The sequence below is a fragment of the Quercus lobata genome, chromosome 2 (assembly GCF_001633185.2).
Source record: "Quercus lobata isolate SW786 chromosome 2, ValleyOak3.0 Primary Assembly, whole genome shotgun sequence".
Taxonomy (NCBI): domain Eukaryota; kingdom Viridiplantae; phylum Streptophyta; class Magnoliopsida; order Fagales; family Fagaceae; genus Quercus; species Quercus lobata.
This window is the reverse complement of record NC_044905.1, coordinates 93,280,935-93,306,279: the sequence shown is the minus strand read 5'-3', so window position 1 is coordinate 93,306,279 and position 25,345 is coordinate 93,280,935. Positions and strand designations below refer to the sequence as shown.

General features: G+C 36.1%; 2 protein-coding genes across 9 annotated transcripts; one reads left to right on the top strand and one right to left on the bottom strand.

Moving 5' to 3' along the window:
- Positions 1-1,455: 1,455 nt before the first annotated feature.
- LOC115977260 (probable cyclic nucleotide-gated ion channel 5) lies at positions 1,456-18,147 on the top strand. 8 transcript variants are annotated; one of them, XM_031099013.1, is made up of 8 exons: positions 1,456-1,654; positions 3,997-4,082; positions 4,857-5,439; positions 6,234-6,446; positions 8,644-8,930; positions 13,903-14,014; positions 16,481-16,717; positions 17,254-18,147. In XM_031099013.1, the coding sequence occupies exons 2-8, from the start codon at positions 4,024-4,026 to the stop codon at positions 17,950-17,952; spliced, it is 2,190 nt and encodes a 729-aa protein (XP_030954873.1). In that variant the 5' UTR covers positions 1,456-1,654; positions 3,997-4,023; the 3' UTR covers positions 17,953-18,147. The 8 variants fall into 8 exon arrangements, with proteins under 8 accessions (XP_030954873.1, XP_030954874.1, XP_030954877.1 ...); XM_031099014.1 differs by having other exon boundaries at positions 1,457-1,654; positions 4,938-5,439; XM_031099011.1 differs by lacking the exon at positions 1,456-1,654 and adding an exon at positions 1,741-2,463.
- A 2,307-nt stretch (positions 18,148-20,454) lies between these two features.
- Positions 20,455-24,594, bottom strand: LOC115977259 (transmembrane 9 superfamily member 10). The gene is made up of 7 exons (XM_031099010.1): positions 24,267-24,594; positions 23,027-23,191; positions 22,831-22,940; positions 22,617-22,725; positions 22,395-22,507; positions 22,130-22,280; positions 20,455-22,025 (listed from the first exon to the last, which is right to left on the bottom strand). The coding sequence occupies exons 1-7, from the start codon at positions 24,405-24,407 to the stop codon at positions 20,868-20,870; spliced, it is 1,947 nt and encodes a 648-aa protein (XP_030954870.1). The 5' UTR covers positions 24,408-24,594; the 3' UTR covers positions 20,455-20,867.
- Between the last annotated feature and the right edge of the window lie 751 nt (positions 24,595-25,345).

Sequence of the window (25,345 nt, the reverse complement as noted above, 5' to 3'; positions counted from 1 at the left end):
CAAACTCATCCAAAGACTTGATCCACCGGAAGAAACCGGCCGGATCTGATCCAATGCTGGCCAACCCGACCATCGGACGGTCGGTGATGGGTCTTCACCACCATAAACCAACTTCGGCAAGTCAATTTCAATTTCCCTCCCTCAAAACTTGAAAAACCTGAACTAATTGACAAAAACTCAGATTCTAGCAAAAAGCCTAGATTTCGGCGATAATTTTCCAGATCCTGTGAAAAAAACCCAAATTCCGGCGATATTTCACGTAGTTTCGATGAGATTTTAACCAAATCTAGCAAAATGTCATCGAATTTGGTGAGATTTTCGCCGGATCTAGCAAAATCTCAAAGAATCCAATGAGATTTTTGCCAGATCTGATTTTTCTCACTGTTTTCTCATTATTTTCTCAGATCTATGACGCTGCCCGACCCGTCCACCACTCATTGAAGGTCTAATCCGCTCGACCTGACTACTCTGGCGGTCGACAATGGGTGAGATTTTCTACCACCCGATTCCGTTGGGCAAGTTCTGGGTTGGGCACAAACCCGACCCAAACCAACCCGAGGATAGCCTAATTATGAAAATGTAAAAAATTCACAATCAAATCAATTTCAACTATTAACTCAATTTAAATTTATAAGAAGAATAACCCATAGATAATGTCTATTTATTTTTATTTTTTTATACAAGTTAAAAATTCTACTCTAGCTTAATCTACGTGTATATGCGTGTGAAACTTCTTCTTGGAGGCTTGAACCTTGACCCTTACCCCCCACACCTCACGAGCACTTGTGAAGTGACTATTGCACTAAGTATGTGCAATGGTTAGATAATATCTAGGTTGGAAATGCTAAAAAGTGTCCATTGACAATTGAGTTATGAGGCTTTTAGCAATACATTGATAGTTGAATAATTTCTTTTTAAAAATTCAATAGTTGGGGATGGATGGATTTAAACTATGTATGTTTAAGTTAGAAATACTAATAAGTACCAGTAAAAATACAAAACTCTTAATAGTTGGGAAAGAGAAGACCAGATTTGAACAATTGCTTATTTGGTATTTTGTTTCGGATCGTTTCAAACTTTGCTTCGGAACACAATTTTCACAGATTAACTAATGATACTATACGGAATTTATAATATTAGAGAAAACCAGACTTGAACTTAGATGCCTCCATTAGAAACGAGAAAAAAAAAAAATCATTGAAGTACAAGAATTTTCAAACTGTCCAAATAATTCAATTCTGACTTCCACACAGACTTAGTCAAAAAAATTTGCAAACGTTTGAGTGTTAAACAAAAAAAAGGTCAAAATGGTCTATAACTCGAACTCGAACCCGTAGCCACTTCAGATACATACACATACAGCACGGGCAGACACAAGCCCACAAACAGCGGGCACACGTAGGGGCAGTTATAGTAATTTCACATATTTTCCTACAAAATCCTTAAAGTACAGTACACTTTCCAAGAATCTTTCTTTCCTCACTATTTTTTTATTCTTATTTTTTTTGTCTTTGTCTCTGGTAAAAATATATTTCCCACTTGTTTAGTACTTTGTTCTTGTCTATCTTTCTCTCTGTTTGTCAGCCAAACTTTCTTGGTTTTTCACCTCAGACTCAGCAGACATGAGCTAAGCAAAACCCTCTACAGATTATCTGTATGTTCTCTTTTATATATTTATATATGTGTATATGCATGTGTTGATTTATATATATATATATATATAGATATATAAAGTTTTTGTGAAGGGAAAGTTGTTTCGGGTTTTGATTTTAGTTTAGATTGGATTTTTGAGCTATTTTTTGGAATCTGGAGGTATGAACGGGTTTACTGTTAAGCTTAAATTCGTGTTTCTTCGGTTATAACTCATAATCTATCATCTTGGTCATGCTTTTCTTAAAAAAAATGTAAATATATGAAATTTAGTGGTCAACGGTGGAGATGGAGGATTTGGAGTATTGGGTTTTGCTTTTTATGGATTGTAGAAGCAAAAGAATAAGGCTTTTGCGAGTGTTTTAGTTTTAGATTTAGTTACATGGAGGACTTTTGGATACTCAAGGAAATGAGGAAATTTGTGTTTGGATTTGTTGGAAATGATTTAAGCTAATGTTAAGATTTTGACTTGAAGTTGATAAGGCAGTTGAGGAGGATGCAATTTTGGAATTTGAATTGGAGGGCATCTCTTGAACAATAATGGGAGTTAGTAAAAATGGTTTTGGACTTTAGATGAGGGCACTACTACAAATAGTAAATCCATCCGGGGGTTTGAGGTATAGGTGTCACTTTGATTGACAATTGGAAGTTTGGAACTACTTCTTGATGACGTGAAGCGCCAACAAATGCAAAAATTTGGAATGGAAAAAATGAGGAGAATATCCGTCATAACCATTTGGTGAAACAAAGAGTGCTGAGGTGAAAGATAGAAGGGTTTTTGCTGACAAGTGAGATTGACCAAGGCTGATTGAGGTGTGTTTGATGATTCTTTTTCTCATTAGTATTGCAGCTTATTTTAATTGTTTTTAGTTAACCCGTCATTGGTAAAGGTGATAGATAGAAGGGTTTTTGCTGACAAGTGAGATTGACCAAGGCTGATTGAGGTGTGTTTGATGATTCTTTTTCTCATTAGTATTGCAGCTTATTTTAATTGTTTTTAGTTAACCCGTCATTGGTAAATGACTTTGTTATTAAAATTTGATTGGTATGCTTCTTATTGCAATGAGAGAATTTAGAACTATCGTGAGTAATTTCTAGTAGCACTGCAGTCTTGTACAGACAACATCTGATCCTTGTTTATCCAGGTCACAAATTGTCAAAACTCTTAAGCATGTTTAAGTAGTGTCCTTGTTGATGGACTAGGTCTGTGGGAACAAAGTTAGTCATATAAAGTAAATCTCTTGTAGAACTTGTTTTGCATAATTAATGGATTGCCTCCAGTGGTCTTAATCTGTGCCCATATGATTTCCATAAGGGCTTATTGGCTTGAAGATAGAGGTAGAAGTACGAATATTTTTATCAACTTCATAGGAAAACCAACTTTGTTGGAAATGAAAAGTTTTGTTCCATTGGATGAGGAGAATGATTTGAAGGAAGGGATTTACATTTTTATGAGAATCTTTATACAGTCACGGTATGTAGCTCCTTCATTTATTTATTTTTTTAGGGTTATTAGAGAGGCTAGTTGGAGAGAAGAAGTGTTTAGGGGCACTTAGACAACTCATTACAAATATATCATCTGATCTAGACAGGTTTGCCATTGGTTTCCTTAAAATTGCTAGCAAGTAGTGAAGAATGTTGTTACATAGTTTTTTTTTGGGAAAATTTTTATTGCTGCTTTTGCTGCTCGTGTTGAAGAAAGTGGTGCTTTGTACATATAAGATTTTGGTCCATTATATTGGTGGGAAATGTATCAAACTTTTGATTAATATGCTGGCTAGTTGGTTGAGAAGGATGGTGTGGTAAGCTGGTGACTTAAAATGCCTTGTTGAGGGACAAAATTTATTACAAATACTTATACAATAGCAAGATTCATCTGAGACTGTAGGGATAATTTGAAAATTGGACAGAAAGCGTGTGATCATGTTAATTGGGACTATTTAATTAAGATGCTTAGACAAGTTTTGGTTTGGTTAAAAATAGAGGAACTGGGTTTTGGCTTTTTTACTAGCTAGGTAGTTGACTCCTTTTAATGGCAATGTGTAATAACTAGTATCATGTTTGTGATTTATGTAACTTGATGCTTTTAGTTGATATGGCACTTTATCAATCACAGAGGGAGCATGGACTTTTGAGAAAACTATACACACACAGGATTCTTTTTTTTTTTTTTTTTTGGGATAAGCACACACACAGGATTCTTGGGTGCATGGTTGGACCTTGACATGCTTCTAGTGTCATGTTCCCCTGGTTGCTTGGTGTTGACCTTGTGAGGTTGCCCAAGCACCTAGGTTGATTTGATTAATTTGACTCCAATTGGTTTGCATTTTATTTCTTTGGTTGCAGGTGGTTTTATGTATTCAGTTGTAAAGAATGATGGACTGCGGTTACAAGTCACAATACATGGGTGGCCAACGAGAGAAGTTTGTAAGGTACACAAAAATAGTTGTTTGCACTATCATGGTTCTGAATTTATGAAGGAGAAGAAAGTTAAACTGTTTATATGTTTATATACTTGTACTTGTTGGTCTGGTGTTTGTGTTTTTTTTTTTTTGGGGGGGGTGGGGGGCATATAAACTGCATATGACAGTATAGCAATCACACGTGGCTTTAAAGGGCAGTTTCACTTTTATTGGCTGTTTTACATGAATATGAGTTGCGTGGTCATCTAGAGTCCCCAGAATCTGTTGCATGGCTTTAAGTTTTGATGTAGCTTAAAACTTGAAATTTTGTTTTCATTTCTATACTTTTAAATTTAAAAAAAGTAAAAAAGTAAGAATGTTGACCAAGACCATTTTCAGTTTCATTATGCAACTTTGATAGTCACAAATATATATATATATATATGTAGATTTGATTGGTAAGTTACACACTCAATCATTGAGTTGTAAACCCACGGCCTCACCCTCCATCCCATTATTATGGGAGAAGGAAGTGCCAATTGAGCTATAGCTCATTGGCTTCACTTTCACTATTTTAGATATAATGCACTGAAAAGGTCTTAGATATTTCTTGAGTCATGCAACAGATTGTAATTGATGTCAAAAGTGGGGTTATGTCCTCTCCTCCAACACTACCCTTCTCTACCTTCCTCTATTTATCATGATGAAAATTTAAGGCTGATGCTAGTTGTGTATGAACTTAATTTTTTACTGCTACAATAAAGCATCTTATTTGCATGGCGGTGCTATTTATTTATTTCCTAGGTTGGATGACTTGGATTCTAGAATATCATCATCTTCTGATACTGGCTTGAATAAATGTGGATTTAATGTTGAGGGATTTAGCCGCACAGCTCATGCAAGAGATGGAACATCTAGATCTTTTAAGAGAGGAATGAAAAAAGGATCCGAAGGACTTAAATCAATTGGTCGATCACTTAGATTTGGGGTTTCTCGGGCAGTGTTTCCAGAAGATCTTAAAGCTTCAGAGAAGAAGATATTTGATCCTCAAGACAAATTCCTCCTCTTGTGGAATAGACTTTCTGTTGTATCATGTATTTTGGCAGTGTCTGTGGACCCTCTCTTTTATTATCTTCCAGTCATTAATCAAACATCATTTTGCATTGGTTTAGATCGAAGGTTAGCAATCACAGTGACTACATTGCGGACGATTGTTGATGCTTTTTATCTCATTCACATGGCTCTCCAATTCCGAATTGCTTATATTGCCCCATCATCTCGGGTTTTTGGACGAGGTGAACTTGTGATAGATGCTGCAAAAATAGCCAGGCGATATTTGCGGGGGTATTTCATCGTTGATTTTCTTTCTGTGCTACCCCTACCACAGGTTAAAATGTTTATACTGCTCTTAATCCATTTCTTAATTAACTGAGCTGCCTGCCTCCACCTCATTAATATACGTCTGTCTCTTAACTTTGTGCTCATTTTTCATCTATGTTTTATATGCTGTTGACATCTTACAATTGCTATGCCATAGATATGAAAAACAGTTGCACTGACTATTGTTTCTTTATGATCTCCATGTCAATTGTTGAAAACAGAATGATTTTTATATTGAAATCTTTGCTTTTTCCTTGTAAAATCTTGTTTAATTTTTTTTTTTTTTTAAAGCTTGCTACAATGGTTGAGTTTTGCATTTGTATTTGGCTTATTTTCTAGTTAGGCATCTAACATGGTATCACTTATTAGAGCCCGCTTTGTTCGTTTGTTCTTCAACTCCACCACTAGGTCCTTTTGTCATTGTTTCAGACTCAGTTGAGCCCATTTATCTGTCTTCTGCTTCATTCTGTTTTGTTGGGCCAGCGGGTGTCAGAGGTGTTAAGAGAACCCATATCGGTTGGGTATCTTATTTTATAATGTTTCACTACTAGTTGGCCTTTCCACTTAATGGGTTAAACTTTTGGGTTGGATAGTCTCTCAAACATATGGAGATTCTCATTTTAATCATTAAATATACAGTGGTAAAATGCATATTTACAATTTGCTACCTTAAGATTTGCAAAAATAGATATTTGTAGTCCTGAAAAGTGTGTTGGCATTGTAATACCCCACTTGCAGATTTTCTGGAGTTAATGGAACATCTAAAATAAATTTTTGTTATCATTTCTTGAAATTGTGCAGATTGTGGTTTGGAGATTTCTTCAGAGTTCAAATGGTCCAGATGCACTGGCTACAAAACAGGCCTTGTTTTTCATTGTCTTGCTTCAATACTTCCCCAGATTTCTTCGAATCTTACCTTTAACTTCGGAACTGAAAAGGACAGCAGGTGTTTTTGCTGAAACTGCTTGGGCAGGTGCTGCATATTACTTGCTATTATACATGCTCGCTAGTCATGTAAGTCCTATTTGGTTTGGTAGTGTTTTATCATAGTTGAAGTTCACTGTTATGTTCTGTCTTGGTCACCATATGGATACTACTTTTCTTGTTATTTTAGGTTTCTTTTGCATGAACTGTTCCTTAAACCTTGTTTTAGCATTTTTTTTTATAAGTAATACTCTCTCCATCTCAATTTGTCTGTCCTATTTAAAGAATCTAACTTGTTAAGGGAACATCATCTATTTTCTTGTCTGCAGTATAAAAATGTATAAGTTTCCAAAACTACCCTTAAATAAATTTATCAAAAATAGTTTTGGAAATAAAGTAGGGGCATAACAAGAACATTAGTAAATTAATAATTTTTAATTTTAGAAACAGAACAATATTTTGGAACATCCCAAAATGGAACAGAAAACAAACAAATTGAGATGGAGAGAGTAATATTTATTCAAATTAATCAACAAGTACACGAGAAGTATATTAGCTGAAGGTGGTACAAGAGATCTAAAATTACAATGAATGATATAAACAAATAAATTTGAAAAAGGCTTATAAAAATAAAAAATAAAAATTGAAAAAGAAAACTTCCCTGACGCTACCATCTACTTGAGCAAGGTCTTCAAAAAATTGGCTTTTAATTCTAAAGTTGTCCGCTCACATTCTTCAAAGCTCCTCACATTTCTTTCTTTCCAAATGCACCACATCAAATAGTGAGGAGTGGCTTTCCCTATATTACAGCTTTGATGACGTCCAAAACTACCTTGCTAACAAGCTAGAAGATCAACAACATTTCAAGGCATCACCTACTCCACTCCAAAAAGAACAAAAACCACATCCAATAAATCTCTAGCAATAGGGCAATGTAACAATAAATGGTCTACAGTCTCCTCATCCCTCTTGCGCGTACAACACCAGCTCACCAAAATAATGTTACGCTTCCTCAGGTTTTCTTCTGTGAGGATATTCCCCAAAGCAGCAACCCAAAGGAAAAACGCTACCTTACTAGGGACAAGTAGTTCCAAATACTCTTCCAAGGGAAACTATCAGGACCAAGGGAGCTAAAACTCTATAATAAAATTGAACCTCAAGACCTCTCTAATTCAAAGGCTTCCAGCACCACAGCTCACCTACTCCAGCCCCCTCCACCTTAGCGGAATACAGTAGATCTAAAAACACAGATTCCAATTCCCAATCTTGAATTTCACGATTAAAATTCAACTCCCAATGAATCAACCCATTTCTAGATTGTGCTCAGTGTTGAAGTATGGCTGTTTGTTAAATAAGGAACCAATGTGCTCGGTGACCAACAATACTTTCAGCGACATTCATCATACTTCACTCCTCTATTCTAGTGTGGCCATGGGCCTTATTTATAACACAGGTGCCCCATCCCTTCTTACTCATATGATTTCAGATCAATTTATTTATCAAAAAAAAAAAAAAAAAAAACCAAGAAAGGTACAACAATCAAGGAAATCCAACAAATGAGAGAAAGAATGACCACTTAATGTAGCCATCCAAGCATACAAAGTTTGTGAAAAACTGAGCTTCATGCCCACTATAGATTGTTCCAAGACTTTGAATGTCCGGTTGTTCCACTCCTTCCAAATAACCCACATGGTACAAAGAGGGATGGCATTCCAAATATCATACAGTGCCTAGCATACTGCCCCTTCCCACTTGCCAGTAGCTCTACCACCCTTTTAGGCATAACACGCTGCACCCCAAACAAGCAAAATATGAAAGAACATAGCTCTCTAGCCATACAACAGTGTAACAATAGGTGATCAACATACTCTTCATCTTGCTTGCACATACAACAACAATCCACAATGAGAATCCTCCATCTTCTTAAATTATCAATAGTAAGAATCTCCCCTAAGGCTGCAGTCCAAAAGAAAGAAGCCACTTTGGTAGGAACTTTAACCTTCCAAATACTCTTCCAAGGAAATGGAGTTTCCATCCCTACATGCAGTGCTTTATAATTAGATTTTACCTCAAAAAGCTTACCTCTTGTTGGCACCCAGCAAATAGTATCCTCTACATCCCTTCTTAATTTTGTTGAGTAAATCAACTGGAAAAATTCTTCCAACAGTCCCAACTCCCAATCACGTAGAGCCCTGTAAAATGTAACATCCCACTGAATCTGAGTTCAGTGTTGATTCTATAGAGAAGGAAATGACACATTTTCTAATTATTGGATGAATCTTTGCAGATAGTTGGGGCATTCTGGTACCTGTTAGCTGTAGATCGCAATGACACATGCTGGCGGCAGGCTTGTTCTGATGATGTCAATTGCAACAAAAGTTTCTTGTCTTGCAGCAACCCACGCCCAGCATCAAATACCTGGGGGACTTCTCTTAATTCAAATTGTTCAACAGATGATACTGCACCATTTGATTTTGGAATCTATAAAAATGCTTTGTCATCTGGAGTTGTTTCATCCAGGAAGTTTGTCACCAAATACTGTTACTGTTTATGGTGGGGGCTACAGAATTTAAGGTATATTAACTTTTCTTTATTTGATCTAGGTGCTGCTTCATAACAGTAAAAGTTTTTATTTAATTTTTTTAGACTGGAGTGTAGTTTCAGTTTGGACTAGTAAATTGTTTAGTAATATTTTTTATGTTTTAACTTTTTGTTGGTTTATCTTATTTGACTTTGATTGAGCATATTCATTTGAACATGTCTGTTTGTTAAACCCCTTAAAAAATCATTGGATTATAAGCACATGTGCTTCCAGTTACATCCATGCTTCTAAATGACATTTGTTCCTTCTATAACAACCTTTCCCTCTAGATGCAATAATATTTCATTATTATCACAGAAAAATAAAAAAAATTAAATTAAATTAAATTATAAAAAAACAACAAACAAAAGGAAATAAATTTTGATAGGTAGATATTGGGAGAGGGGGGTTCAAACCAAAGACATGGGATACCACAAAGCATGTCATTATCACTGGGCTATCACTTGAACCCTAAAAAACAAAAGGCAATAATAGATCCACATAAAATATGTGCAGCATAAAACTCATGAAACAAACAACAATTGGTTTTATTTATTTGCTAGGTAATGTATATAAACTAGAAGAGGCCAAATTGGGTTTATATTGGGTATTCTACATCCTGGTATGACAATCCATACAAAAGTTATACAAAGTTTATGTAGTTATGACTTAATAAGTGTTATGAGTAGCATACGTATGAGGGGCCAATTGCTTAGAATGTGTTAGAAACATTCATAAATAATGTATTACTTATCAAAAAAAAAAAAAACATTTGTAAATAATGTGTTGTGATAATAATTTAAACCCTTCACACTTCCCAAATCTAATCATAATACAAGAGCCACACCACTCATCAACGTTAACTCAGACACTCCATATTGCCAGCAAGCACAACCACAGCCTTTTATCACTGATTGACTCCAGTGACCACGATTCACTCACTAAACAAGTTGGTTGGGTCCGACAACTGATTCTGTTGTCACCTGGCTGAGATTTACTCACAGTTCTAGTTAGCTGCATTCGGAGACTAATGCAGGAGTCTAATGCATTAAATGGATGATGATGACATGGCATGAGGGAGTGACATGGCACAAGGCCAGCTAAGCCTAAGGGCTAAATTTCATATGTGCCATGTGATTATTGCAGCTAAATCCTCATGTGCCAAGTTTGCTATAGTATTTGAAAATTGGAGGGAAATTATTTAGTGACACATAAGAAATTATTGCAGCTAAATCCTCATTTGCCAAGTTTGCATATGCTAGATTTTAGGAAGTTGTAAGAAAAAGAAGCCATTTGCTTTATTAAGTCTAGCATGTGATTAACATGTTACAATTGTATTCAAGCATGCTTGAATACAATTTTCCTAAAAAATCACTCTAAAAAAATCCAGTATATATAAAACTAAAATCACAAAATTTGAATCCATCAGATCCGAACATGCCACAACCAAATCGAATATATATAAATATAAATATATATATATATATATATATATATAAACTAAAACCATGATTAAAAAAAAAAAAAAAAAAAACTAACTTTTTAAGAAATATATGTATTTGGAAGGGGGGAGAGATGATAAGATTAGTACCTTGCTTGTGACCAGCACCTTTCTTGATGGTGTGGCACTGAGTGCACTTGGTCTTGAAAATCATCTCTTCGACCTTTGGAATTGCAAGGTGGTGCTTGCTCAAACGAAGTCATTTTATAGCCTTAGAGTTAGTTATAGAGGATGACATCATCTATAACTAACTCAGTTATCTTTCTTTTTTTTTTTGATAAGTAAGAAGAAAATATTATTAATCAAGGAAAAACAAGAAAAATACAAAGAGTTTACGGTAGTGAACAAAAACAATATGGAAAACAAATAGACTCAAGCAGCCGCTAAGCTATTCTAATAGACAAAAGAAAATCCATAAGGGTAGAACAATCCAAGAAACCCCAACACCGAGACCAATCAAAGAGGGTACGTTGGCATAAATCTAATAACTGAACCACAGTTTTCCCCTCATTCTCAAAAGACCGCTGATTCCATTTAGTCCAAATAGTCCACATTAAATAGCCTGGGACCAAATTCCAAATATTAGAACTATGTTTCCCAAGCCAATGATACCAAAAAAATAATAAGTCCACAACTAAACCTAGCATGACCCAGTCGATCCCAAACAACCGAAGTATATACGTCCACAAAGAATGAGCTATCAGACAAAAAAGTAACAAGCAATCCATAGATTCCGCATTACAACAGCACATACAACAACGATTTGCCAAAGGACGACCACGAAACATAAGGTTATCCAAAGTCAGAATCAGACCATGAGCTGTTGTCCACATAAAGAATGCCACCCTTTTAGGAACCTTAACTTTCCAAATGCCCTTCCAAGGGAAAGTAGAAGGAGTTGCATTTTGAATCTTATGATAAAAAGACCGAATATCAAACTCCCCACTTCCATTAAGGTCCCAACAAAGCCTGTCACACCTCCACCTCTAGGAATTCAGGTTTGGATGAAATGAAGTAGGGAGTAGGAAAGCCGCTAACTCCCAATCATTGAAAGCCCTATAAAATCTTGAACTCCACACTTTGTCATTATCACCTACTGGAGGGCTTAACACTTCAGAAATACAAGTTTATTTATTGGCTGAAGACATAAATAACTGAGGATAGAGAATTTTAAGAGAAACATCCCTAGTCCACTTATCATGCCAAAAAAGAATACGAGAACTATCTCCCACCACAAAAGAATACGAGAACTATCTCCCACCACAAAAGACAAATGCTTAGCAAAACTTTCCCACCCTGCACTAATACTCCTCCATAAACCACAACCATGAGCCCTTCTACAAACTCTAGTGCATCAACCCCCTTTTCCCTCCCCATATTTCATGGCTATGACCCTCCGCCACAAATGAGCGGTTTCATGGCCATACCTCCAAAGCTATTTCCCTAATAGGGCTTGATTAAAAGACGCCAAATTCCAAATTCCCAAACCACCCATTTATCACATGGTTGAATACATGTGTAACATATTAATCATGTGCTAGATTTAATAAAGCATTTGGCTTTTACTTCTTACAACTTCTTAAAATCCAAACTAATTTTTCCTCCAATTTTTAAATAGAGAGAGTCTAGGGGCACAACAAAATCTTACAACATTTTCACAACTCTCTTGTTTTGAGTTGTGGTGGGTCCTAGTATAATTTTTTATTTCATTTCATTATTTTGACCTATGGTGAATTGGCAACTAGCTTGTTATGAAAACGTTGTGAAATTTTGTTGTGCCCATAGAACTCATTTTCAAATACTACAACAAACTTGGCACATGTGGATTTAGCTACAATAATCATATGGCATTTTTGAAATTCAGCCCTTAGGCTTGGTTAGCATTGTGCTATGCGACTCCCTTACAACATGTCATCATGCCATGTCAGCATCATTCATGTAATGCATTTGACTCCTGCATCAGCAACACAAGTGGGTGGTTTTTCCCAGTTGGAAAGTCTATTCTCTCTATTGCCATTTCACCCAGTAGAGTTTTCCAACTTTGAGATGCTGAAACTCCATCTGAAGGTGCCAATCTAACTTGTTATGGCTTAATTGATGTACTGACCCCTGATCTGCAGTTGTGTCAGGCTGCTTCTGTTGATATAATTTTTTTTTTAATTGCGCTGATTCTCCCTTTGATTCTGCTCAACTAGTGGGCAAGCGAGTCTGGTGAATAGGACTTGTTAATATGTGGGAGAAATGTTTTGGTCACTGATTGGTTGGATTATTTTAATGGTGTTGAGTTTGTCCACTTATGTTAGGTGGCTTAGTTTCTACTTTCTAGTATTCTTCATGGGTCCTTGAGCTTATTTGTGTTTGTTCTAGTTAGTTTCTTGATCAGAGTGTTTCTGTGGACTCAAATAGTGTTTGACCTAATTATTTGTTGTCTCCTGACATGCCCTCTATTACATCCATCCACCTCAATGGAAGTAATTATACAGAGTGGGACCAAGTTGTTGAAATTTTCATTTTTGGCAGAAAAAAAAATCTCAGTTGAAGTTCCAAATATGCTGATTGGAGGGTTGAGAATGTACAAATTTTAAATTGTCTGCATAACAGTGTGGACTAAAATAAGTGGTAGCCTCTTTTTTGGCCAACTGCCAAACTTGTGTGGCAACAGACTCAAGACTTTGGTGTAAATCATTTTAGACATATATATGACCTTCATCAGCATTACTTCTCCCTGGTTCTCAATATCTTTCCGTGAAGGATTGTTATGCAAAATTTAAAGGTATTTTTGAAGAACTTAATATTTACCAGTATTTATGACCTTCATGCAAAATTGTATGTACGTAGCCTGTTTTCTCTTTGTTTGCCGCCAACCTTTGATGCAGTGAAGTCACAGATTTTGGGAAGGACCTCCCTCCATGAGTGAAGTCTTTGGTGTCGACTTAGGCAGTCCTCCTTATTTGATTCTGGTATAGTTACACTGACTCCTAGCGATAATTCTGCCTTTGTCATGTCCATGGCATGGTTGATTTTTTGGAGATTGAGGCTGTGGATTTGTGAACCGGGGGGGGGGGGTTGGGGGGAGCTATGGTAGAGGACGTGATCTTTGAAAATTTTCTTACTATCATGGTGAAAAAACATGGATCTTCAAAACTTTGTGGATTTTCCTTACTAACAAATGTTGTCTGATCTACTCAACGTGTTAACATGTTCTAACTTGAGTTCAGGAACTGAACAGCTTGTGTGACTATTGAACATTTTTTCCATAAAGATGTTTGATTTAGACCTTGCCTTTAAGATTCTGAAAGTCAACTTATCACCTTAACTTCATCACTTAGTCAATGATGTGACTTTTAGTTCCCTCATCCACTGATTTTATGTCAATAAACTATAATTTACTTTTCAAAAAAATAAGTAATAATGACAATTAAATTTCAACACTTTAACTACATTTTCCTTGTTTTTGTCAACAGTACACTTGGCCAGGGACTTCAAACCAGCACCTATCCTGGAGAGGTTATATTTTCCATAGCACTTGCAATATCTGGTCTCATCCTCTTTGCACTTCTGATTGGTAACATGCAGGTAAACTTGGAACCCTTTTTTTTAGAGAACTTTTGTATACAAATTGATAGAATCATTTCTTTGGCTCGAGACTACTGAAGTTTCTGGTAGTGATGCATTTTTGCGCCCATGAATTTAGTCAAGTTGTAGATCCTTGCTTATCAAATGCTCATTGGGAACTTGTGTTTATTAAGAGATGAACAGAAGATATGAGCTGGATGGATAGAATTGAGTTTGGAAGTTAATAGTGTAGCTAACCCCATGTCAATCTTATAACCTTCCTTAACCAAGTTCTGCTGACTGCTTCTAAAAAAAAAATTGTTCTGCTGACTGCTTCTCTTGTTATCTTGTTTCTTAAAACATATCATTCAAAAGGCAAGAGAGAGGTAAGGGAAAAGTGCACAATTTCTTTGTATCATGGATGTGTATCTCTTTTCAAATTTCACTAAATGCGTATATATTGTTGAAATCTTACCACAATGGAAAATTAAGGGGCTGTTTGGATTTGCAAGTTTAATCACCCATCACTCTGTTTTTATCACCCATAACTCAAAACTAGTGGGTCCCATGGAGAGGAAGTCTGTTTGGCTGTGCTTTCAAGATTTGTTTCCATCACTCAATTCTCTGATTTTTGAGTGATGAGTTAGCAAAACTGAAAACAACTTTTAGGTGTTTTGGAGTTATGAGAAATGAGTTATCATGGCAATATGGTAATTTCATTCAACTTATGGGACCCACAGATTTGTCTTGTCATGTCATGCCAACTTGCACCCGACGGCTCTCTTTCTCAGACTCTCTTTTCTTTCTTTCTATTCTCCTCATCTCTTCATTCTTCATTTTTTCTTCTACATAGAGCCTCCACTAGTCCTTCACAAACCGCTCGTCACCGCTACCACAAGCCACCACTAAACCACTCAAACCTCAAACCCCAAACCTCAAACCTGAATCTGAATCCTGACGATGACAAAGAACGAATCCCGATCTGAATGACTCCAGCAATCTGAATCCCGACCACTCCTCAAAACGAACTTCGGCGACTCCGGCTTCAAATTCCACCGGTGAAGGCTCGGATTTGAGTTGGGTTTGCTATGTTTGTGGGTTTGGGTTTGGTTTTGGGTTTTCTGTACATTTGTATGTTGGTGGGTTTGGCTTTTTGGTTGTGAGTGCGGTTGATGGTTGAATTTTGTATGGCTGTTGGTGGTTGAAAAAATCTGAAATTTGGAGTGGGAAAGAGAGAAAATATGGGCTATGGGTAAGAGATTTGGAGTGGGGAACACAGCAAATCTGGGCTGTAGGTAAGGCAAAATAATATGAGATTTGGAGTGGGGAAGATAAAAATATGCTCTGCCAATTTTTTTTTCTTTGTTGCAAGCTTCCTCTTTATTTTTTCTTTTTTATTTTTTCTTTTTTTTGTCTTTGTGGCGTAAAGAGTTGTTGCTCAGTTGCTCTGCAATTTTTATGTGGGTATTGGGTATTGTGCTCAGTTTCTCAGTTGTACCGATTTCAGCCAAAATGCAAGTTAAAATGCCTTTACTTTATGTCAAAGATGCCTAAATTATAACTTGACCCAAGTAGGTTGATCAGAAAAAAGTCGAGAACATAATCTTAAGACTTAATATGGTCTTGAATATTATGGAATAATATTAACAAAAATAAGTAAAGGACGATCCTTGCTTATACTTTGCAATAAAATGTTGTAGTTGAAGCCTATACTATTCGTTCTATTCTTTCATGACCATTTCCCTGAGAAAGTTGTAGTGAAGAACTCTGGTTTGGTTTTGGGGTAAGTGGAGTAAAGAAGGGTGGGTAGGGGTTTTGGTGCATTGGTAGTATATGTTAGGTGTGGGTCCCAATTTTTTGAGTTTTTGGAGTTGAAAACAGAACCGGGTTTAGGTGCCAAACTGGCTATGGAGATATTTGGGGATTTTTGAGTGATAAAAAATGAGTTATAGAATGATGAGTGATGATATTTGAGTGAGGAGTGATGAGTGATTATTTTTTTATACCCAAACAGGCCCTAAACTATCATACATTAATTATATAATAAAAATTGCATCCAACACGTGGTTGTGGCAAATGGACACCCTCTCCTTTATTTTTTGTTCTTATGTGTACATAAAATTATTAGCATAGTTTACTTTAAATGAAATTCTATTATCAAAGTTTCAAGGAATTGAAAATACTATTCTGATTAAAACTTAATTACTAAATGTTTCAAGAGTTTTATTATTATTTTTAAATTATTTTAATAATATATTAATTATTTTTGGTTTTGATAAAATCTTGGTCCTACATTCCATGTAACATTAATTAATTTTTGTTCTTTTTTTTTTTAGTATCTAATTTATTCTTCAATTTCAGTTATGTCACTAAAGTATTTAGCTTGGTTATCATTTTTTTTATCAGTCCTTGCATCACAACGGCATAGTATTAATAGTAAAATGAAAAGCAGAATATTTAACTTTGGGTATTGTGCTATTGTGACAGACCTATCTTCAGTCACTAACAATTCGGCTTGAGGAGATGAGAGTTAAAAGGCGTGATTCAGAACAGTGGATGCATCATCGCTTACTCCCACAGGACCTAAGAGAGCGGGTTAGACGTTATGATCAGTACAAGTGGTTGGAAACACGTGGAGTAGACGAACAGAATTTAGTTGAGACTCTACCAAAGGATCTTAGGAGAGATATCAAGCGGCACCTCTGTCTCGCTTTAGTGAGGAGGGTAAATTTTTTATCCCTTTTTGGCATCTTTGTATCCTTTCAACGGTGAGGATACTTATTTTCAGATCCTTTAATGAAGCATTGTGACAATTTTATTGTAAAACAACCATACCAAAAATTTTGGAACCAAACTTCTTGGCATGTCATTTTTTGCTTGCATCAATCTAATAATTTCTCAGTAATTTCATAAATGTCAAATGAATCATCGAATGATAAAGGCTTCTTTACTTGTCCTAATGTGCATTGCTTTTTACCAATTTATTCTTAATTCTTTCCCAGTTAATTCATGACCCGAAGTAATTGAATAAGGGGTTTCTTGAGCTGACTTGTCTATTTGAATGTTGTCTGATAACAAACTGTTCTTAGGTTTGTTATTAAGGAGGGATATATTGTGTTCTTGAGAAGTTGGTGTCTGTCTTTGTTGTCACTCAATGGGACTGTGCTCTTTGCCTTTTCTTATCCTACTGCCCTCTTCATAATTGGTGCTGTGGCATCTGGCTTTGTGAATGTCATTAATTGTTTTGCTGGTAATCATAGGTTCCTCTATTCGACAATATGGACGAGAGATTGCTTGATGCCATTTGTGAGCGACTGAAACCATGTTTATTCACAGAGAGTACTTACATAGTCCGGGAAGGAGATCCAGTTGATCAGATGCTTTTTATCATACGTGGTCGCCTCGAGAGTGTAACCACAGATGGTGGGAGGAGTGGGTTTTTCAACCGCAGTTTTCTTAAAGAAGGTGATTTCTGTGGGGAGGAGCTTCTGACCTGGGCACTGGATCCCAAATCGGGAGCTAACCTCCCATCTTCTACTCGGACAGTGAAGGCTATAACTGAAGTTGAGGCTTTTGCCCTAATAGCTGAAGAGTTGAAATTTGTGGCAAGTCAATTTAGACGCCTTCACAGTAGACAGGTTCAACACACCTTCCGTTTCTACTCACAGCAGTGGAGAACTTGGGCTGCATGCTTTATCCAAGCAGCATGGCGCAGATATCACAAGAGGAAGAATGCAGAGCTTCGGCGCAAAGAAGAAGAAGAAGCAGAAGCATCAGAAGGAAGCCACAGCAGTGTTGGTGGAGGTTCATTTAGTATTGGTGCCACTTTCTTAGCTTCCAGGTTTGCAGCAAATGCTCTTCGTGGTGTTCACCGAAATCGGAATGCAAGGACAGCTAGGGAATTGGTGAAACTGCAGAAGCCTTCTGAGCCTGATTTTACTGCTGATGATGCAGACTGACTTTGTGATGTAAAATAACTCGTTTGATACGCTGATGACTGAATTTTTTTTGTGATAATACTCTGCCTAAAAAACAATGTATAATACAACTTGAAATAGTGCTTGTAAGTTTGAGGGAAGAAAATGTAAAAGATTGAATGCTTGTGTTGCTACTTGCTTGCTTTCCATCAAACCTTTAAGCTTGCTAGTGCCACACATCATGAAGCCTTGTGGTTGGTTACATTTCCTAGACATTGTTGCATAAATAATTAACTCTTTTTTTTTTCCCCGATTAAAATAAATTATAAAGCAGAAAAATAAAAGAAAAAAATTGCATTGTAATATTTAGGGAGGGTTTCAAATTAAGAGTAACTTTGTGGATTCTTTCCACGCTGAAGGAATTTTTTCTGCTTAATAAGAGATCTAGAGCTACTCTAGCATTTGACCACTTGTGGGACATTTACGTTTTGCTTTTTGCTTAATACAAATTGCACTTGATTCTGAATACAAAGTTAAGAGAAAGAAAACTAGAAAAGGAAAAGCCACTCTCCCAGCAAGGCGAAAGATTCACTTAACCTGCTAACCAAGGAATAAGGAATATGCTTAAAAGAGGAAATCTCACCATGTACCAGCAATTACTTCAACAGATGTATATTATTTCCATAGATAGCTCATAGAGGCATTTCAACAAACAGTTAATTGCATTTCAATTAGAGCCACTTTAAAGACAGGAAGACACCCACAAAATAATGAAATATAGAGAAACCCAAGGATAAGTTACACAAAAATACAAAACCCACAAACAAACCCATACAATTCTATTGAAATTTTATTCATACAAAATTCGGCCACACCTAACAAAAAGGGAAAACACACCGACACATTAGAAAACTCCAAAAATTTAAATACAACTCACAGTGGTATGACATCGGCATCTCTTCCTCACAGCGGCGGCATCAGCTTTGTGGTGGATAGACTCTTGCAGCCAAGAAAATCACAGTGATAAGGGTTGTTCCAGAGAGTTTGTATCACTTTATCCGAATAAAGGTTGCTTTAGAGAGTTTTTGTGTATCAGATACTTCACATAAATTGGGACAGTTAGTGGTAGATGTAAAATTGAAGAGCTTGAGGACGAACTTGGGGTATTGATGAGGAAGAAGAAGGGAGATCTTCTTGCAAGATACGATTGAAGAGGAATGCCAAATTCAAAAACTATCCATTGCTAAACGCACCGTTTTATCAAAAATAATTTGCGTTTTTTTCTTTTAGCTATAGGCCTCATGAACAGTGAAAAGGGATTGACAAAATTAAGCAAAACAGAGAAACGCAGCTGTTTTTTAGCATGCCAAAGGCACGCTAAATACTATTGTTTTAGAAGGTGCAAATTAAACCCTATAGTTTAGGGGATTTTCAAATTAATCCTAATATTTCATTAGTTACAAATTAAATTTAACTTAATATGTTTCAATTCAAACCTTCTCTTCTCTCTTTCTTTGTCACTAATTGCACGAGCATAGGGTTTGAATTGAAAAAAGGTTTAGGGTTTAATTTGTGACTTATAAAACTATAGAATCTAATTTGAAACCCCCCATAAAGCATTAAAGTGGAATTTCTCTCAAATAAATTAAAATAACTAAAGTAAATAAAAGGAAAGGAAGCAGGCCAGGGTGAACAACAAAATGAAAGAAGGTTGTGTTAAAATCAAGTCCCAAAAATAGATGATGTTTGTTAGGTTACCACCAAGTTTTGGGAAGACGTAAGATCTAAGTAGGATGTCCTGATATCCGAGTTCGTATGACATATACACATACTAAACTTGAGAAGTTTGTTCACAAATTATGCTAAAATAAACTGATTAACGTTGAAATATCACGACCATGAACCTAAGAATTTCAAGGGAGATGGAGAAGACTGAATCGTTGTTGAAAAGTCAATTTCAAGATATTTAAGCTTTACATTGCCTATTTGTTCTTGGTGTCCCTATGAAATTTGGGGTCCTCAGTGGTAGTTTGAGACAATGAGATCCTTTGTCTCCTTAATTTGTGTTGGCAATGAAGGTGTTTTCAAAGTCAAGGTAAATGTCAGTACAGGAGTCTTAAGGTCTTCAAGTTCCATCCTAAGTACTGCCCCAGTTTGAAGTTAAAACATTTGAGTATTGCTATAACATAATGGTATAACATTTGACAACTACCAATAACAGTTTAAAACATGTGTTTTACTATAACTTGATGGTATTCACAACTGCCAATATGCCTTTAATTTAGCTAGTTAAAAAAGGTAAGGAGTTTATTTTGCTTCTACAGTTTCAATTGAATAACCTGTCAGCTACACTGCCCGTGTCATCTTTTATCTTCTCGCCTCTTTGCTTGGCTAAAAGTTGCAATAGATAATCTTTGACCGATCCACCTCGAACATAGAGGGTCAAAAGTATTTTACTATAGAAATAAACATAGTAGCGTAAAGAGAAGAATAGATATACTACTAAACTACACAGATTTGAGGACAATTATAGCACAGGGCACCATAAATTGATCTTCCATCTTTATTGTATTATCAAAAAGCATAAATTGATTAGCTTTAAGGAATTCGGCTACAACAAACAGATAAACAACAGGCAGTTGATACAAGAATCTGTTTTTCATTTCTAAAGTAGGCCATTTGGGCAAACGTTTAATACAGAACAAGAAGACAATGAGAACAAAGAATTAGAAACAAAAGGGAAAGGGGGAAGAGGGAAAGGGAGAAACTAAGAACTGCCAAAGAACCTGTATAGAGAAGACTAAACAATAATAACAATTTCTATGATTTTAAAATTCAAAACTGAACCCGAATGGTAGGTCCAGAAGGGTTCACCATGTTTCTCATCCCAATTGGTAATTCTGCGCGCTTCCTCAGGAGGTACCAAACAGCCACATTCCTCACTTTGCAAAAATTAACTAATCAATCTTCACTGATGAGTAGATAAGCCTTGTGAACCAGAAGCATGCATAGAAACCAATTGTACCAGTCAGCACGAAAAATGAGTATGAGGCAATCAGCATGTAGCCAAAGTACAACATCCCAGACACCGGCTTTGTGATCTCAAGCTTTGTAAAGAAGTAGAAGGCAGCATAGAGGAAAAGATAGAGTGCAGAGGAACCCGAAGTCAAATACGACCTCCACCACCAGAGGTAGTCCTCACTGCACAGCTGGAAGTAGCAAAGTACAATTGTAATCTCGGCACATGTGACAATAAGGATGAGGAAGACAATGAAGAGGAACCCAAATATGTAATAGAACTGTTGCAACCATATTGAAGTGAGGATGAAAAAGAGCTCGATAAAGACGGCACCAAAGGGGAGTATGCCTCCAATTAAAATAGAGAATGCTGGGTTCATGTACCAAGCCTGTTCAGGGATCTGCCTAGGGATCTTATTGGTTTTCACAGGATCCTCAATTGCAGGCTTCCTAAAACCCACATAACTACCCACAAAAACAAGGGGAACTGAGATGCCAAACCACAAGAAAACCAGAGCAAACATGGTTCCAAATGGCACTGCCCCAGAGGACCTCTGCCCCCAAATTACAGCATTCAGGATGAAGAAAATCGCAAAGACAGTTGCAGGAAACAAGAAAGCTGTTTTGAGAGCAATTTTCTTCCATTCTGCCCCCTTGAACATCTTATAGAGGCGGGCTGCAAAATATCCAGCAAACAGTCCCATAAAGACCCAGAGTAAAAGCATGGCCGTCATCAATCCACCTCGGTTTGAGGGAGAGAGGAATCCAAGGACAGCAAACATCATAGTGACAACAATCATCCCAAAAAACTGAACTCCTGTCCCAGCGTAAACACATAGTAAGTCTGGGTTTGATGGAGGCCTGAAAACATCCCCATGCACCAGTTTCCACCCTGTCTCTTCTTGGGCTTCTTCCTGAGTCTCTAACTGGTTGTACTTGGAGATGTCCCGGTAAAGTGTCCGCAACATGATCATAGCCACCATGCCCGAGAGGAAAAGAACAATCATCAAAGAATTAACAATTGAGAACCAGTGAATTTGATCATCAGCCATCAGAAGATAGGTATCCCACCGAGATGCCCATTTCACATCACTCTCCTGCAGGGTTTAACGAAGGGCAAGATAATCAAAAAGAGAATATCATAATAAACCCAATGGCAAACAGCAAAGTTCTTCCTTTACTAAGAGGTATGGTAACTGACCTCGAAGTTAACATCATACGTAAATATAATTTCCTTCTTATCTTCAACCTCTTGAGGAGTTTCGGAGTTGGTAACCAAGGCTTTTGCATGAGGATCACAAGTTTTTAAACGGGTCTTTTCATTCCATTGACCATCATATACATGCCTGATACTGTACTTAGAAAAATTATAAAATATCATTATTATACAGGCAAAAAATATTATCGAAGAGAGAAATTAGGAGAAATTGATAAACAGATGATCCGGAGAGGAATAATAATCTTACCTGAATGGTCTGACCTCAAATCCGACAATCCTTGATAATTCTGTCACTGGATCTTTATGAATCTTGACTGTAAAGGTTAAGTGATTGTGGATAAAATGTTTTTCTTCCTTGCTCTGCAAATAATTATATTAAAGAGTAAAAAATAAAAATTACTTGGATGACTACATTGCTAAAAGTTTTAGCTTACTAGTTTAAACAAATGGTAATTGCTCCGCTTCTTACCCCTGCATACTGTCCTCTCAGACCCACATGGAAGCCATGTTGATACACAATAGAATTTTCCTGATCAGGCCTTCTTATAGGGACAACCAGAGGAAGATTATCCAAAATCCTTGACATATGGAACGAAGGTAACCAAAAAAATTGTCATAAAGTTAGCTGGTTATTCACATAAGATTATAATTCACATTCAAAATCCTCTACATTACTGCCTTACATGTTCACCCGATACTCATCATCTATCTTTTCCTTGAATGCCTTTGCAGTTTTCGCATTGAGAGTTACTCGACATAAAACATTGCACATCTGTGGTTCTCTCATTTTAAACTGCAACAAACAAAAGTGATCAGCAGCTCAATAGCCAAACATATTGACTAAACAAGAGGAAAAATAATTCATCCAAAAAAACTAACCACATAAGAAGAGTTTTCAATACGATCACCACGAAGAACCTCCCCAAGATTCTCGGCACTGTCAACTATCTTCTCTGGAGGACAATATGGGAGGGAATAGTACGAGTAAGGAAGCTGAGTTTTTGTAGAGGTCAATTTGTTCACTTTCACCTTCAACTCATCCCCCTGCAGCCAATGTAAAATAAAATTTTAAACATCAAAACGATCTCAATTTATCCAAAATTGGTTTTAGCATCACAACAGAGGAATGTGGTTACATCAATTGGTAAACATCCAAAGCATGAGATAACATATGGGAGGATTTCATTATCATCATATAACCACTAAAACAGCTAGATTTCTATCAACGCAGGAGTACTAAGTAACCAGAGTAAAAAAAGTTTATACTTTCTAATTTCATTGGATCAAAAAAGCCCATGCCAGTATATGCAACATACTTTTTTTTCTTTCTATAGAAGTATACACATGAGCATTCAAACTCGATGAAATATATCTAAACTTAAATCGCATTCATATAACAGGTTTGTTGGCAAGAATCCTCAATCTACACATCTTATGGAACCCGTTTAGAAAAAACTTTGGAAGTCAATAAAATCCAACATACCAAAAAACATAGATCCCAAGAGTCGGGATCATTTGTTCGTAAGCTGATCTACAGATTTGAGACAAACTCCATATATGTCCACATATCTCGTAGATACAGCGAAGTATGCAAGTATCCAGGGAATTCAATAGCTCCAAGAAAACAAATTTCTAATACATATGTCTTCAAAAGTAACAAATCTTATAGATCTAGAGTTCAAGAATCGATGATCATCTGTCAACAACTCCCCAGGCTAAAATCTAAATCCCTAAAACACGCAATTTCATATTGGTCAAAACTGTTTCTAATTCAACCACTGTTTAGAATGTCCTTCCACACACATACATACAAAATTCAAACTTTTTATCAAATCCTATAGGAAAAGATATATATATTTATAGATTAACATGTAAGCTAAGTTTATAGCAAAAGAAAACGCAGCGATTCACAATAATTACACATAGGAAATCCAGAAAAATTTAATCATTGCATCAACTACACAACACAGATCCCGACGATTTTCACCTAAATATAGAGATGAATCAAGTTGACACAGATCCAAACAGAAATGAATCCAAGATCTAAGCTGAAACCCTAAAAAAACAAAGAGAGAGAGAGAGAGAGAGAGAGAGAGAGAGAGAGAAAATGATTATATACCAATTGGAAATCTTGGGGAGCGACGCCGGGGAGGTAGAAGCAGCGAGCGACATCGACATGGAGGAAGAAGAAAAGCAAGAGACACAGAGAGATCCATCGTCGTCGTTGTTGTTGTTGAAAAGCGAGAGCTCCTCTCGCCATGGCTGTTTCTCTAAAGATCTAGATCCACCAGGATTTGCCCTAACCTCCTCTCTCTCTCTCTCTCTCACTGTGTTTCTCTCTCTCTCTCTCTCTCAACTGGTTTATGTGTAGTGTGTGTGTGAGTTTATTCTTTGTTTCTTTATTTTGATAGTGTATTTATTAATATAGCGCGAGATCGGAGAAGAACGAGATGTTATACAAATCTTTCTTCTTTTTCTGGGGGGAATTTACGATGCACCAATCAGAAGCTTCTTTAACCGTCCGATCTTTGTTTTTTCACCGTGATATGCGGTCCAGATTGGACCAATTGAAATCTACTCCATTAGTCAACATTTTTTATTGGTTCCACTTCCTTAATTATCTTTAATTATTATTAATTTATTACAATGTGGGAATTCATTTTCTTTTCAGTTCTTTTATGGACACTTTAATTGCAATTTTCGGATAATTTTTATGAGTTATTGAATTATATCACTTATACATTGTATATCACTCGAGCCCATTAAAACTAAAAACTTTTAAAAAAAAAAAAATGAAAAGTATACCACTCAAATCTTAATAAAAGCTCTTTCTAAAAACAAGAGCTTAATAAAAGTAAGGTCCTAGACTTTTTTTTTTGGGGCTTGCATTTGAAAATATTAAAAAAAAATATCTAGTACTACAAGCTATTTTATAACTTCTTTATCACAATTATGATATAGTAAAATATGAGTGATAAAAAAAAATTTGTGAGTTCATAAATAAGTGATAAATAATTATTTACAATTTGTCATATCAAAATTATGACAAAAAAATTATGATATAGTTTTAAAAACTTAAGCCAAGCTTCTTCTCTCTTTGTATGTGTTAAATACTTAATATTCTAAAAAAAAAAAAAAAATTAAGCCAAGTTTATTAGCTTTTATTTTTATTTTTAAATGAGCCAACATTATTAGCTT

What these genes read in the sequence shown, in the direction of transcription:
- LOC115977260 (XM_031099013.1), top strand. Translation starts at nt 4,024, where the DNA reads ATGATGGACTGCGGTTACAAGTCACAATACATGGGTGGCCAACGAGAG. An exon ending in TATACATGCTCGCTAGTCAT is followed by an intron (nt 6,447 to 8,643) that starts GTAAGTCCTATT and finishes GAATCTTTGCAG; the next exon opens with ATAGTTGGGGCATTCTGGTA. An exon ending in TTCTGATTGGTAACATGCAG is followed by an intron (nt 14,015 to 16,480) that starts GTAAACTTGGAA and finishes CTATTGTGACAG; the next exon opens with ACCTATCTTCAGTCACTAAC.
- LOC115977259 (XM_031099010.1), bottom strand. Translation starts at nt 24,407, where the DNA reads ATGGCGAGAGGAGCTCTCGCTTTTCAACAACAACAACGACGACGATGG. An exon ending in CTCCCCAAGATTTCCAATTG is followed by an intron (nt 23,192 to 24,266) that starts GTATATAATCAT and finishes CATTGGCTGCAG; the next exon opens with GGGGATGAGTTGAAGGTGAA. An exon ending in GATGAGTATCGGGTGAACAT is followed by an intron (nt 22,726 to 22,830) that starts GTAAGGCAGTAA and finishes CCATATGTCAAG; the next exon opens with GATTTTGGATAATCTTCCTC.